This window comes from Mobula birostris, chromosome 22, assembly GCF_030028105.1.
Source record: "Mobula birostris isolate sMobBir1 chromosome 22, sMobBir1.hap1, whole genome shotgun sequence".
Taxonomy (NCBI): domain Eukaryota; kingdom Metazoa; phylum Chordata; class Chondrichthyes; order Myliobatiformes; family Myliobatidae; genus Mobula; species Mobula birostris.
Window position 1 is genome coordinate 4,978,786 of NC_092391.1, and position 14,005 is coordinate 4,992,790.

Consider the following 14,005-nt stretch of genomic DNA (forward strand, 5'->3'; position numbering starts at 1 on the left):
GACCTCACTGCTGCTTTGCCTCACTTCTATAGATTCTGTGTCCATCTTCTGAGTAAATACAGATGCAAAAAAATCCATTGAAGAGCTACCCCATTTCCTTTGGCTCCACACATAGGTGACCACTCTGATCTTCCAGAGGACCAATTTTGTCCTTTGTTATTGTTTTGCTCTTAATATATTTGTAGGTATCCTTGGGATTCTCCTTCACTTGTCTGTTAGAGCAACCTGAAGCCTTCTTTTAGTACTCCTGATATCCTCCTCAGATGTTCTCTTCCATTTCTACACTCCTCTAGAACTTTATTTGCTCCTTCCTGCCTATACCTGCTGTGCACCTCCTTTTTCTTAACCAGGGCCTCAGTATCTCTACAAATTTGTTCCTCTAAATCCCACGGACTGTTACGAGGTCTATAAAATAATCCCATTAACACAGTCTCCCTTTCTTAATCCCCATTTCCACCCATATAGCCTCAGTAGACAAGCCCGCCATTCGATTATGTCTGAACACTGGCATGTCATTTTCCCTGACTAGTACTGCTGCCCCACCCTTTGAATCCCTCCCGCTCTATCAACGGAAAACAGTGGAACCCTGGAACTTTGAGATTCCAGTCCTGCCCCACTTGCAACCAACTCTCACTAATGGCTACAATATCATAATTCCATATGCTGATCCATTCCCTAAGCTCATCTGCCTTTCCAACAATACTCCTTGAATTGAAATGTACACAATTCAGAATATTAGTCTCACCATGCTCAACCTTTCGATTCCTGACTTTGTATGAAGGCTTTGTATGGATAGAAGATTGGCTGCCTAGCAGGAGGCAAAGAGTGGGAATAAAGGAGGCCTATTCTGGCTGCCTGCTGATGACCAGTGGTGTTCCGCAGGGGTCGGTATTGGGACCACTTCTTTTCACGTTGTGCATCAACAATTTAGATGTGATGGAGTTGATATCTTTATGGCTAGGTTAGCTGACAACACAGATAGGTGGAGTGGCAGGTTGTGTAGAAGATTCAAGGAATCTGCAGAGAGACTTAGACAGATGAGGAGAAGGGCAAAGAAGTGGCAGGTAGAATATACTGTGGTGATGGGTATAATGATGCACTTTGGTAGATGGGATAAGGGTGTGGACTATTTTCTAAAAGTGGGAAATTCAAAAATCAGAGGTGCAAAGGGACTTGGGAGTCCTTGTGCAGGCTTGTGTTGGTAAGGATGGTAAGTACAATGTTGGCGCTCATTTCGAGAGCACTAGAAAATAAAAGCAAGGATGTAATGCTGTCTTTAAGGCATTGGTCAGACTGCATTTGGAGAATCGAGAGCAGTTTTGGCCCCCTTATCTAAGAAAAGATGCTGGTATTGGGAAAGGTCCAGAGGAGGTTCATGAGAGTGATTCGGGGAATGAAAGGGTTATTGTATGAGGAACATTTGATGTCGCTGGACCTGTACTCACTGGAGTTTAGAAGAATTTGGGCGGGGGGGGTGGAATCTCATTGAAGCCAATCAAATATTGAAAGGACTAGTTAGAATGGATGTGGAGAGGCTGTTCCAAAAATGAGGGAGTCTGTTCCAGAGGGGACAACCTCGGAATAGAGGGATGTCCATTTAAAACAGATGAGGGATTTCTTTAGCCATAGGATGGCGAATCTGTGGAATTCATTACCATGGATGGCTGTGGAGGTCAAGTCATTGGGTATATTTAAAGTGGAGGTTGATATGTTCTTGATTCCACATCTAAGATGACCAAGAGCAAAGTTTTGCAGACAGCTGACAAAGCTTCTAGGTACTCTAGTGGATACACTTCTGAACTGTGATCACTGCATTCTACAGCTTGTAATTCCCCTATTGCGATCGCCTGGGGGATTTGGTGAGCTAGATTCTTGAGAGTACAGGAATGGTTAGGGCGGCCATCTCTACATCGAGGCCTGATAGTGGAAGACGAACTGGTGGTCGCCTCCATTACTCTGTGCTGATTAAAGCATCGAGCAAGATTAAGATAATTGAGGATAAGAGTGGAAAACAGTGTTCAGTGATGACTGCCTGTGTCTTCCTCTCCTCTTGCTCTTCTGTTGGGTGGGAGGTGTTGGAGTCTTGGGTTCCACGATGCCAGGTTTAGGAGCAATTGTTACTCTGCAGCCATTGGGCTTCTGGACGAGCTTCGCTTGCCTCAGTATGGGGCAGGCTCCACAGCTGTGGACTCACTTTCGGGGACTCCACAGTTCATGTTCTCCCTTCTCTTCCAGGCTGCAGAGCCAGATGCCTACTTATGCACAATCCAACTGCAGCGAGCTGAATGTCCTGACTGGCCCCTGCTCACTTCTTTTGAAATCTCTTTCATGCTACGTGATCAATACGTAGCTTAGCTTTGAGAGCAGCTTGTACTTGTATGACATTTTTAATAGTCCAATGAGCTCACAGAAGTGTATTCAAGTAAGTGTGGGTTAGGCCAGAGGAATATAGGCTTGATTGGTGAATTAAATACTCTATCTGTTGTCCAAACCATGGTGCCCTCAAAGTTGCAGGTGGGGTCTGCCAGCTTCAACCATGGTTACTAAAGCTTGATTGACAGGATCTCGGGATCTGCTGGGGACTAAATCTGGAAGAGGAGAAAAGATGCTGTCATTGTCATCGTCTTCTTAAGCCATCACCCCTACTAGGGCATAGGCCATCAACAGCAGCTGACCAGAGTCCTCAGTCCTGGGTCAGACTTTTACATTGTTCAGGTGTAACCAGTCTTGCATCTTCAAGGTGAAGATCCTTCCTTTCCCAGGGATGAGGTTCTTTGGAGCTCTGTTGGTGTTTCTGTAGCTCTGGGTTTTTCTGGGTTGGGTTGCTTGCCCCATGCCAAATCCTCCTCCTTTTGCAGCCAAGTTTGGGGCCATCCATGGTGGAGTTCGGAAAAGATGTTGTTGAAGAGAAAGTAATAGAGTTGCAGACAAAGGAAGCCTTGAAAACATCAGGCATTTTAAACTCAAAAGATTGTGCATATGCTGGGAATCCAGAGTAATACACAAAATGCTGGCAAAACTCCACAGGTCAGGCAGCATCTATGGAAAAAAATAGAGCTGAGGCCCTTCAGTGGGATTTTTAAATTTGAATTTTTGAACCATGATAACAATGTAGTTCAGTGGTGCAGGGTAGGAGACGATCCAAAGAGTTTGGGGCAAACTGGAGTGTGTGTTAGTTATCCTGCCAGGAAAACACTGAAAGGTAACAAAAGAATAGATGAGTTTTAGAAGCAGATACACTGAGGCAGTTGCACAAATGCCATTGATAGGTCATTGTGTTGAAGATGTCTTGTGATTGGAAACTCTACTATGAGTCACAAGGAGGGGAGCTTCCAGACGCGCACAATGCTGGAGGAACAGAGTCGGTCAGCAGCATCTACAGGGGGAAATGGACAGTTGGGCTTTTAGTTCACTTTAAGACTGTTTGGAAGGATTAGAATCATTAGGAGGGCTTGGTTACCAGCCCTACCCCTTCTCTCTCACAATTTTTCTACAGGAATAGTGGACTAATCACAGTTGAATGTTAGACATGCAACATGACTAGAGAGATAGAGGAGTGTGAAGCCCAATGTTGGAGTGGGTCTTAGAACATAGGTTACAATGTTGTGCCGACCATGTAACCTACTCTAGAAACTGCCTAGGATTTTGCTATAGCATAGCCCTCTATTTTTCTAATCTCCATGTACCTAAGAGTCTCTTAAAAGACCCTATTGTATCCGCCTCCACCACTGTCACTGGCAGTACATTCCATGCACCACCACTCTCTCTGTGGAAAAACTTACCTCTGACATACCCCTTGTACCTACTTCCTAGCACCTTAAAACTATGCCCCCTCATGTTAGCCATTTCAGCCCTGGTGGGGAAAAAGCCCCTGCCTATCCACACGATCAATGCCTCTCATCATCTTGTATACCTCTATCAGGTCACCTCTGATCCTCCTTCGCTTCAAGGAGAAAAGGCCAGGTTCACTTAACCTATTCTCAGAAGGCATACTCTCCAATCCAGGCACCATCCTTGTAAATTTCCTCTGCACCCTCTTGATGAAAGGGCTCAGCCTGAAACGTCAACTGTTTATTCCTCTCCATAGACGCTGCCTGACTTTCTCCAGCGTGTTGTGTGTGTTACTCTGGATTTCTAGCATCTGCAGTATCTCAGATGTTGGAGTGGTAGTGCTGGGTGTCATTGGTATTCATAAGAAACTTCAGCTCAGAGAAAAAACTACCACTGCCTGTGAAGCACTCAGATTGGGGAAGTGGAAAGAAAGAGGGGAAAATAATGGTTTTTTTTGCTGGGACTTCGAACTGTTGTGATGCAGACAAATTACCAACCAAATTGTCAAATTTGCTAAATCAATGCTGGTTAGAAGATTCCCCCTGCTATATAAATAAGAACATAAGAAATAGGAGCAGGAATAGGCGACCTGGCCTGTCAAGCCTGCTCCGCCATCCAGTAAGATCATGGTTGATTTGGCCGTGGACTTGTCTCCACCTACCTGCCTTTTCCCCATAACCTTTAATTCCCCTACTATGCAAAAATCTATCCAACCTTGTCTTAAGTATATTTACTGAAGTAGCCTCCACTGCTTCACTGGACAAAGAATTCCACAGATTCACCGCTCTTCGGGAAAAGCAGTTCATCCTCATCTCCATCCTAAATCTACTCCTCTGAGTCTTGAAGTTTATCCCCGGTTCAGGTCTTACTTATGAATGGAAACAACTTTCCTGTCTCTATCTTATCTATCTCTTTCATAATCTGAATTCGAGCGAGTACAGTCTCAGGTGACTCAATCTCTCCTCATAGTCTAACCCCGTCATCTCTGGAATCACCCTTGTAATCTCCTCTGCACAGCCTCCAAAGCTAGTATATCCTTCCTTAAATAAGGAGACCAGAACTGCACACAGTACTCCAGGTGTGGCCTCATCAGTACCTTATACAGTTGCAGCATAACCTCCCTGCTCTTAAATTCAATCCCCCTAACAATGAAGGCCAACATTCCATTTGCCTTCTTGATAGCCTGCTGCACCTGCAAACCGATCTTTTGTGATTCATGCACAAGCCCCCCCAAGTCCTTCTGCACAGCAGCATGCTGCAATTTTTTACCATTTAAATAATAATCTGCTCTTTCATTTTTCCTTCCAAAGTGGATGACCTTGCATTTACCAACATTGTACTCCATCTGCCAGACCCTTGCCCACTCACTTAACCTATCTGTATCTCTCTGAAGATTCTTCGTTCTGCCACTGCTTAAGTGAACGGCTTTCCGCAGAGAAGAAAAACCTGAATTACAGGTCTTCACAGGAAAATATCAGCAAGTTATTTGGTTTAGTTCAAGTGAGAAATAATGGTGAATTGTGTGCAGTTATTTTTTAGTTGTAAATTCTTGGTACTGCAAAATGCCTTTTGCAGGGATTAAATTCCTAAGAAGCCTTATTGAATGCATACTAGTGATGATTTCTTGCAGAAGAGTAGACCTGTGTTTGCAGTTAATTGTGTTTGTTAAATGGTAAAGCCTTTAAAATTAGCTTGTACTTTGAAAATTATTGTAATTATGCTGAAATAGCTAGTAAAAGCAGATATACTGAAGAATGAGAAGTGGAAGCTTTCCCCTAATATCAGCTGCCTTTACAGTAACGTGACATCTTGTTTTAATTCAACTTAGCTGACTCTTCAGACTCGAGTCCCTCTACGCCAATCCCAGACGAAGACAGCATCTTGTTCAGCAAACTCACATACTTGGGCTGTGCTTCAGTGAATGCTCCTCGAAGTGAAGTTGAAGCCCTGCGGATGATGTCCATCCTGCGAAGCCAGTGCCAGGTTCCTCTGGACGTGACCATCTCAGTACCGAATGTTTCAGAAGGAATTGTGAGGTGAGGGTTGTCAGGCTTGTTCTGGCAATGTATCATTTAAAAAAAATATATATTTACTTTATTTGGGCTACACCTGTATGGCTAGTTGAAAGGTGACCTATTTTGAAGTGAATGTTATTGAAAGATTCTTTTGAACTTGAGAAACAATTTAACTGTACCATATGTTGACTGGTTACCAACTCTCAGTGGCAACATTGTTAGACACTTCCTGGACCTAATAAAGTGACCACTGAGTATATCTTCAAGGTCTTCTGCTGAAGCAAATCCACTTCAAGATTCAACATGTTATGCTTTTAGAGATGCTATTCTGCATGCCACTGTTATAATACGTGGTTATTTGAGTTACTGTCGCATTCCTCTCAGCTTGATCCAATCTGGCCATTCACCTCTGACCTATCTCGATAACGAGACATTTTACTCACTGAACTGCTGCTCACTGAATGTTTTTATTTTTCACACTATTCTTCCTAAATTCTAGAGACTGTTGTGTGTGAAAATCGCAGGAGATCAGTTTGTGAGATACTCAAGCTACCTCGTCTGGCACCAACAATCATTCCACAGTCAAAGTCACTTAGATCACATTTCTTCCCCATTCTGATGTTTGGTCTGAACAACAACTGAACCTCTTGACCATGTCTGCATGCTTTGATGGATTGAGTTACTGCTCCATAACTGACTGATTAGATATTAGCAGGTGTACTTATTAATGTGGCCACTGAGTGTATATTGTACACATTTTCATGGTCATTTTTCTCCTGTGCTGACTAGTGACCATGTTGTCCACAGTTAGGTTGGCCCTATGCCAGGCAGCAGTTTCACAACCTTTATCATGCGATATGTGAATCATCTGGGTCATGTGCCTTGTCGTCAATGATTACAATGGCAGTAATGAGAAGACGGCATGTACTGGATAGTGGGGTGCTTAATAATGTAGAGTTGTAGAGTCATAAAGAAGCACAGCAGGGGTACAGGCTCTTAGGTCCATCTAGTCCGTGCTGAACCATTTAAACAGCCTACTCCCATCGACCTGCACTGGGACCATAGCTCTCCATACCCCTACAATCCATTTATCCATCCAAACTTCTCTTAAACATTGAAATTGCGCTCGCATGGACCACTTGTGCCGGAAGCTCGTTCCGTCTTCCAGGACGAAGGAGATGTCCTCCTTTTTTAAAGAAAGGGGCTTCCCTTCCTCCATCAACTCTGCTCGCAAACGCATCTCCCCCATTTCACGCGCATCTGCTCTCACTCCATCCTCCCGCCACCCCCCTAGGAATAGGGTTCCCCTTGTCATCACCTACCACCCCACCAGCTTCCAGGTCCAACATATAATTCTCCGTAACTTCTGCCACCTCCAACGGGATCCCACCATTAAGCACATCTTTCCTTCCCCCCTCTGCTTTCCGCAGGGATCGCTCCCTATGTGACTCCCTTGTCCATTCGTCTCTCCCCACCGATCTTCCTCCTGGCACTTATCCTTGAAGCGGAACAAGTGCTACACGTGCCCTTACACTTCCTCCCTTACCACCATTCAGGGCCCCAGACAGTCCTTCCAGGTGAGGCGACACTTCACCTGTGAGTCGGTTGGGGTGACATACTGCGTCCAGTGCTCCCGATGTGGCCTTCTATATATTGGCGAGACCCGACGCTGACTGGGAGATCGTTTCGCTGAACACCTATGCTCTGTCCGCAAGAGAAAGCAGGATCTCCCAGTGGCCACACATTTTAATTCCACGTCCCATTCCCATTCTGATATGCCTATCCATGACCTCCTCTACTGTAAAGATGAAGCCACTCTCAGGTTGGAGGAACAACACCTTATATTCTGTTTGGGTAGCCTCCAACCTGATGGCATGAACCTGATGATGACTTCTCTAACTTCTGCTAATGCCCCACCTCCCCCTCATACCCCATCTGTTATTTATTTTACTGTCACTCTCCTTTTTCTCCCTCTGTCCCTCTCACCATACCCCTTGCCCATCCTCTGGGCTTTTCCCCCCCTCCCCCTTTTCTTTCTCCCTAGGCCTCCTGTCCCATGATCCTCTCATATCCCTTTTGCCAATCACTTGTCCAGCTCTTGGCTCCATTCCTCCCCCTCCTGTCTTCTCCTATCATTTCGGATCTCCCCCTCCCCCTCCCACTTTCAAATTTCTTACTATCCTTTTGGTTAGTCCTAATGAAGGGTCTCGGCCCGAAATGCCAACTGTACCTCTTCCTAGAGATGCTGCCTGGCCTGCTGTGTTCACCAGCAACTTTTATGTGTGTTGCTTGTCCATCTTTTTGAGGCATGTCTTCAGTTGTGGGGAGTCTAATACCATGTTTTACAGTTTTGTTTTCCCTATGCCAGGCAGTGGTTTCTCCACAACTTGTTACCATCTGGATCATGGGCCCTGTTTGCAGTCATCATACCAGTTTACCCACAAGTTTCCATGTCCCCAAGCCTAATGAACTAAGACAGACATGCCTCCTGCCTCATCATCCTCATCTCTTCCATCACAAACACTGTTCTCATCTAGAATCACTGTACTGAGCTTTAGATATTTTCATTGGAATAAATTATGTTCTGCCCTGTGGGCACCAGTGCCACTGATTTACCTGATAATGAGAACGTTCATTTGATGCTTTGGAAGTGTCCAAACTACAGTATGTAACTAATGTTAAACCAGGGAAGATATAAAAACTCCTACCATTTACTTTTTGAAATGTAGGTACAAGATGACAGGTCTGCATTAAACTCTGATGTTGTCCTTCATAAAGGGAAATGTAGTTTTCATAGAACTTCATACTTTTTGTACATTCTCTCCTTCCTTCTGCCCTACTCCCTACCTTCAACCAAATTACTTGTGAAATGTTTAGTTTCTTGACTTTATTTTCTTAAGAAGGATCCCACCCACCCTGCTCAAGGACTGTTTGCTCTACTCCCATCAGGGAGGAGGCTACGTAGCATCCATACCAGGACCACCAGACTCAAAAGCAGTTACTTTCCCCAAGCAGTAAGGCTCATCAACACCTCCCCCAGTAACCCACCGCTCCACACCCCCAACCACCATTACTTTATCACTTCCTGTCTGTCACCTTATATGCAGATCATCCCACCTCTCCCGGAAGTTCCGGGAGTCTCCCACATATTAATAGTGGCTCCCTGATGCCCGCAAATTATATACAATGTCCCGGAAATTGATTTTTTTTGAGAGTGAGCATGAGAGAACGCGCGAGAAAGAGCGAGAGAGCGAGCGCAAGAGCAAGAAAGCAAGCGCGAGACAGCGAGTGCGAGTGAGAGCGACCACGAGAGAGAGAGAGAGCGCGCGCGAGAGAGAGAGCAAGCGAGAGCAAGAAAGCAAGCACGAGAGTGCGAGTGAGAGCGACCACGAGAGAGAGAGAGAGCCAGAGCAAGAGCGAGAAAGCAAGCACATGAGAGAGAGAGCGAGAAAGCAAGCACGAGAGAGAGCACGCGAGTAAGAGCGAGAGAGTTCCAAAAAAGAAAATATAAAATATACGTCACCTCAGACTACACTAAAGTGTACCCCTGACTAATAGGGGTCAAAAATAATGATAGTGTTGCTCGCTGCACTGTTTGCAACAGTGATTTTTCTATTGCCCGTGGTGGGTTAAGACGGGAAAAGACATGTTGAGGTGAGTTTAACAGGTGTCATTTGTTCATTAGCATAGCTAACGTTATTTAAACTAGCTGGTTAGCTGCTAAGGAGCTATTCTATTGCAGACATCCCACTTCTCCTGGAAGTTCCAGGAGTCTCCCACAAATTGATGGTGCCACCTCCCTGAAATGAGTTTTTGCAGGGTGAGATGTTGTTATATATGGATCATCCTGTGCCTAGTGTCACTTTATGGACATACAATCAAATCTATATATAGAAGCTATCTTATATATTTTGTGTTTTTTATTGCGTTCTTTATCTTTTTGTTTTTTTTTTGTGTGCTGCATCAGATCCGGAGTAACAATTATTTCATTGTCCTTTACACTTGTGTACTGGAAATGATATTAAACAATCTTGGATCTTAAAGTCATGTTGGATTGGAGTGCAGAGTGTTATTTTCCTTGTAGTTTAACTTTCTTATGCTTGCTTGTATTTTTGTATAATCACCAAGAAGCATGAAATTGTTCAGTGAGTTTTACAATGATTGTGGTATAGTTGCTTTTGTTTTCTCTAGAAAATTCTCGGTTTTCAGTAGCAGGTGTCATACTGCTTGAATCTGGCTGTTTTATAGATTGATTGTTATCACTTGAATGTTGTTGTCTCTGGTCTGAGTTTGAGACAACCATGACTGCTTTTTTTGGCGTCTGGGTAGCCTCCAACCTGATAGCATGCATATCGATTTCACCTTCTCATTTTAAAAAAAAATCCCCTCCACCTCCCTCTTCTACTCCCAACTCTGGCCTCTTGCCTCTTCTCATCTATGTATCACAGCTTCCCGGGTCCCCTTCTCCTTCCCTTTCTGCTATGGTCCACTCTTCTCTCCTATCAGATTCCTTCTTCGCCAGCCCTTTAGCTTTCCTAACTACTTGGCACCTATCACCTTCTAGCTATTCTCTTGCCCCCCCCCCCCCACCTTTTTGTTCTGGTGTCTTCTCCCTTCCTTTCCAGTCCTGAAGAAGGGTCACGACCTGAAATGTCAAATGTTTATTCATTTCCATAGGCGCTGCGTGACCTGCTGAGTTCCTCCAGCATTTTGTGTGTGTTGCTTTTTCCTTTGTCTCTTTTCTTTGTTCTCTCAGCTCTTTCTTTGATCCAACAGCAGTAGACTGGAAAGAGCAGCAGTGGAGTGCCTGGTCAGTTAATTTTGGCTCTGGGCTACACCTATTGGGGTAGAAGGAGCACTGAATAGGAGATAGGAAGGGTATCACTTGTTTTGATGTGTGGGTGGGGCAGAATAGGGTAAATCTACATTAGTCATAAGTGTAAGAGTGGATCTGTTTGGGATATTAGTTTCTGTACATTCATTGATTAATGTTGCTATCACAATAACTGACTTTTTTCTCCCCCAGATTGCTAGATCCACAAATACACAGTGAAATAGCGAACTATCCAATCCACAAGATTCTGTTTTGTGTCCGAGGCCACGATGGCACTGCTGAGAGCGATTGCTTTGCTTTCACTGAAAGTCACTACAACGCCGAAATTTTCAGGATTCATGTCTTTCGATGTGAAATACAAGAAGCAGTGAGTCCTGTACTTTGACTACATGTTACAACTGTGTTAGGGGTGACAAATGTTTGAAAGCAAATGCAAGATGCACTGCTGGGTTAAGTTGTGCTTTATTTCTCGGTGCAAAATTGTATTTGGAGGGTGTTTTGTAGATTTCTGAACATAGTCATAGAACACTACAGCACAGAAGCAGACCCTTCGTCCCATCTTGTCTGTATCGAACTATTATTCTGCCCAGCAGCCTGAGCGTGCACCCAGACCTTACCCCTCCCATCCATGTACCCATCCAAACTACTCCTATATGTTGAAATTGAGTCTGAACCCACCACTTCTGCTGGCAACTCACTCTATACTCAGCACCCTCTGAGTGAAGAAGTTCCTCATGTTGCCCTTAAACTGTTCACCTTTCACCCTTAACCTTTGATATCTAGTTCTAGTCTCACCCTGCCTCAGTGGAAAAAGCCTGCTTGCATTTACCCTATCTATACCCATCATAATTTTATATACCTCTATCAAATCTCCCCTTGTTTTCCTATGCTCCAGGGAATTAAGCCCTAACCTTTCCCTATAACTCAGGTTCTCAAGTCCTGGCAAAGTCCTTGCCAAGTTTTACAACATGTTGAAAAGGGAAAATAATAATCTTTGTTGCTGCTATAAAATGTAGCCTAGATTTTATTATTACAAGGAAAAAAAAGAGGTGTGTGTGCATGTTTTAATGCCTGTGGCTATGATATAACCCAGATGCTACTTGCTGGACCTTCAACATTACGTTCCATGCACTTCAAACTTTGTAGTGAGATCACTTTATCTAATTCTTAAGGAAAGATTTTCGGAAGGACAAAAATGATAAAAAAAAATTTCATAAAATATAAACTTAAAATTGTTCAAAGTAAATTTATTATCAAAGTGCATACAGTATATGTCACCATATACACCCCTGAGATTCATTTTCTTGTGGGCATACACAGTGAATCCAAGAAACGTAATAATAGAATCAATGAAAGACCGCACCCAGCAGGACTTCCAAGGAACCAATGTCCAAACATAACAAAATGTGCAAACACAAAAGAGGAAAAAATAATAAATAAATAAACATGTCGAAGATGATATTGAGTCCTTGAAAGTGAGTCTATAGGTTGTGGGAACATATCAATGATGGGACGAGTGAAGTTACCCCCTCTGGTTCAAGAGCCTGATGGTTGAGGGGTAATTGTTTCTGAATCTGATGGTGTGAGTCTTGAGGCTCCGGTACCACCTTCCTGATGACAGCAGCGAGAAGAGAGGATGTCCTGGGGTCCCTGATGATGGATGCTGCTTTCATGTGACAGCACTCCATGTAGATATGCTGAGCGGTGTGGAAGGTTTACCTGTGATGGATTGGGCCATATACACTACTCTTTGTAGGATTTTCTGTTCAGGACATTGGTGTTTCCACACTGGAAAGTTTTGAAATTTTGAGCATTCAGTTAAAATCAAAATGTCATCCTAGTATAGAACTAGGCCCTTTGACCCATCTGTTTTGTGCTGGCCTGGTATTGTGCCTTGTCTCATTTGCCTGCACCAAGACCATCACACTCCATACACCTCTTATCCAAACTTTTTTAGATGTTGCAGTTACACCACATCCACTACATCTGCTTGCAGCACGTTCCACATCTGCACAACTCATGAATGAATGGGTTCCCCCCTTGAATATTTCACCTTTCCCCCTGTAGATTTTCATAACTTTTACTGTATTTCTTTGTTTTCTTTTAAATGTCAACAAGAAAATGAATCTCAGGGTGGTATATGGTGACATATACGTACTTTGATAATAAATTTACTGTGCTTGTTCTATTCTCACCCAATTTGACGCAAAAAAGCCTGTAAACATTGTACCCTTCATAATTTTGTATATCACTATCAAATCTCTCCTCATTCTTCTCTGCTCCAGTGAACTTTCTGTGAGCCTAGGTTGAAAATTTTGATACAGACTCTTGCAGTGGCTAACTTATTTCCTTTCAATCCATATTTTAGGTAAGCCGTATACTATACAGCTTTGCCACCGCCTTCCGACGGTCTGCAAAACATACGCCGCTCTCAGCGAACCCACCAGCATTAACCCCAGACAGTGATATATTCATATTTACTGTCTCTTTGGAGATAAAAGAAGATGACGGTAAAGGATACTTCAGGTACTCAGTGAAGCTTTTGTACTTTGCTGAAAGCCTTTTTGAGAAACTTGGTGTTTGAGAATTGCTTTCTGGTTGCAGATGGAACCTTGGACAGGTGTGAGTTGGTCTGCTTCCCTTTGCTATGGAAATGCACAGTGCCACTTGAACAGTCAGTTTCAAGCTCTTGCAAGCAAAGAATGTGTTGCTTTAAGTAGCAACATCCTTGATGCAAGATGATTGTTAAATCTAGAGTTAAATGAGCAGTTTTAAATTGTTTGGAATTCTTGTTTAAAACGGGTTTGAAATCAGATGACAATATAAAAAAACTGCAGATGCTGAAAATCTGAAATAAAACAAGAAGTGCCTGAAATATCAGCAGTCAGCAGCCAGCAGCATCTGTGAAGAGAGGAACAATATAACATCTTAACACCCTTCACTCCGTCTTCAACTTTTAAAAAAAATCTTAATTTTATTTTTGAGATACAGTGAGGAACAGGACCAAAGAGTTGCACTGCACATCAACCCTCCTATTTAACCCTAGCCTAATCACAAGGTAATTAACCTACTAACCAGCACATCTTTGGACTGTGGGTGGATAGCAGAACACCTGGAGGAAACCCATGCGCTCACGGGAAGGACGTATAAACTTGCTGAGGACGCCAGAACTGAACTCAGAACTCCAACGCCCCAAGTTGTAATAGCTTTGCGCTCACCACTACACTACCGTAGCACCCCACAGTATTTCTCGGTCCACAAAATGTTGCCTGACCTGGGTGTGCCCAGCAATTGTTTTGCACTATGCTTGATACTAGTCTTCATT

At 43.6% G+C, this 14,005-nt stretch overlaps 1 protein-coding gene across 5 annotated transcripts in view; it reads left to right on the forward strand.

Moving 5' to 3' along the window:
* LOC140186475 (rab GTPase-activating protein 1) overlaps nucleotides 1-14,005 on the forward strand; it is a 250,738-nt gene that overhangs the window by 57,418 nt on the left and 179,315 nt on the right. For all 5 annotated transcript variants that reach the window (XM_072240791.1, XM_072240793.1, XM_072240794.1 and 2 more), the window contains 3 exons: nucleotides 5,660-5,867; nucleotides 10,873-11,047; nucleotides 13,049-13,206. In XM_072240791.1, coding sequence (XP_072096892.1) covers nucleotides 5,660-5,867; nucleotides 10,873-11,047; nucleotides 13,049-13,206 — 541 coding nt within the window. The remainder of the gene's footprint in view (nucleotides 1-5,659; nucleotides 5,868-10,872; nucleotides 11,048-13,048; nucleotides 13,207-14,005) is intronic.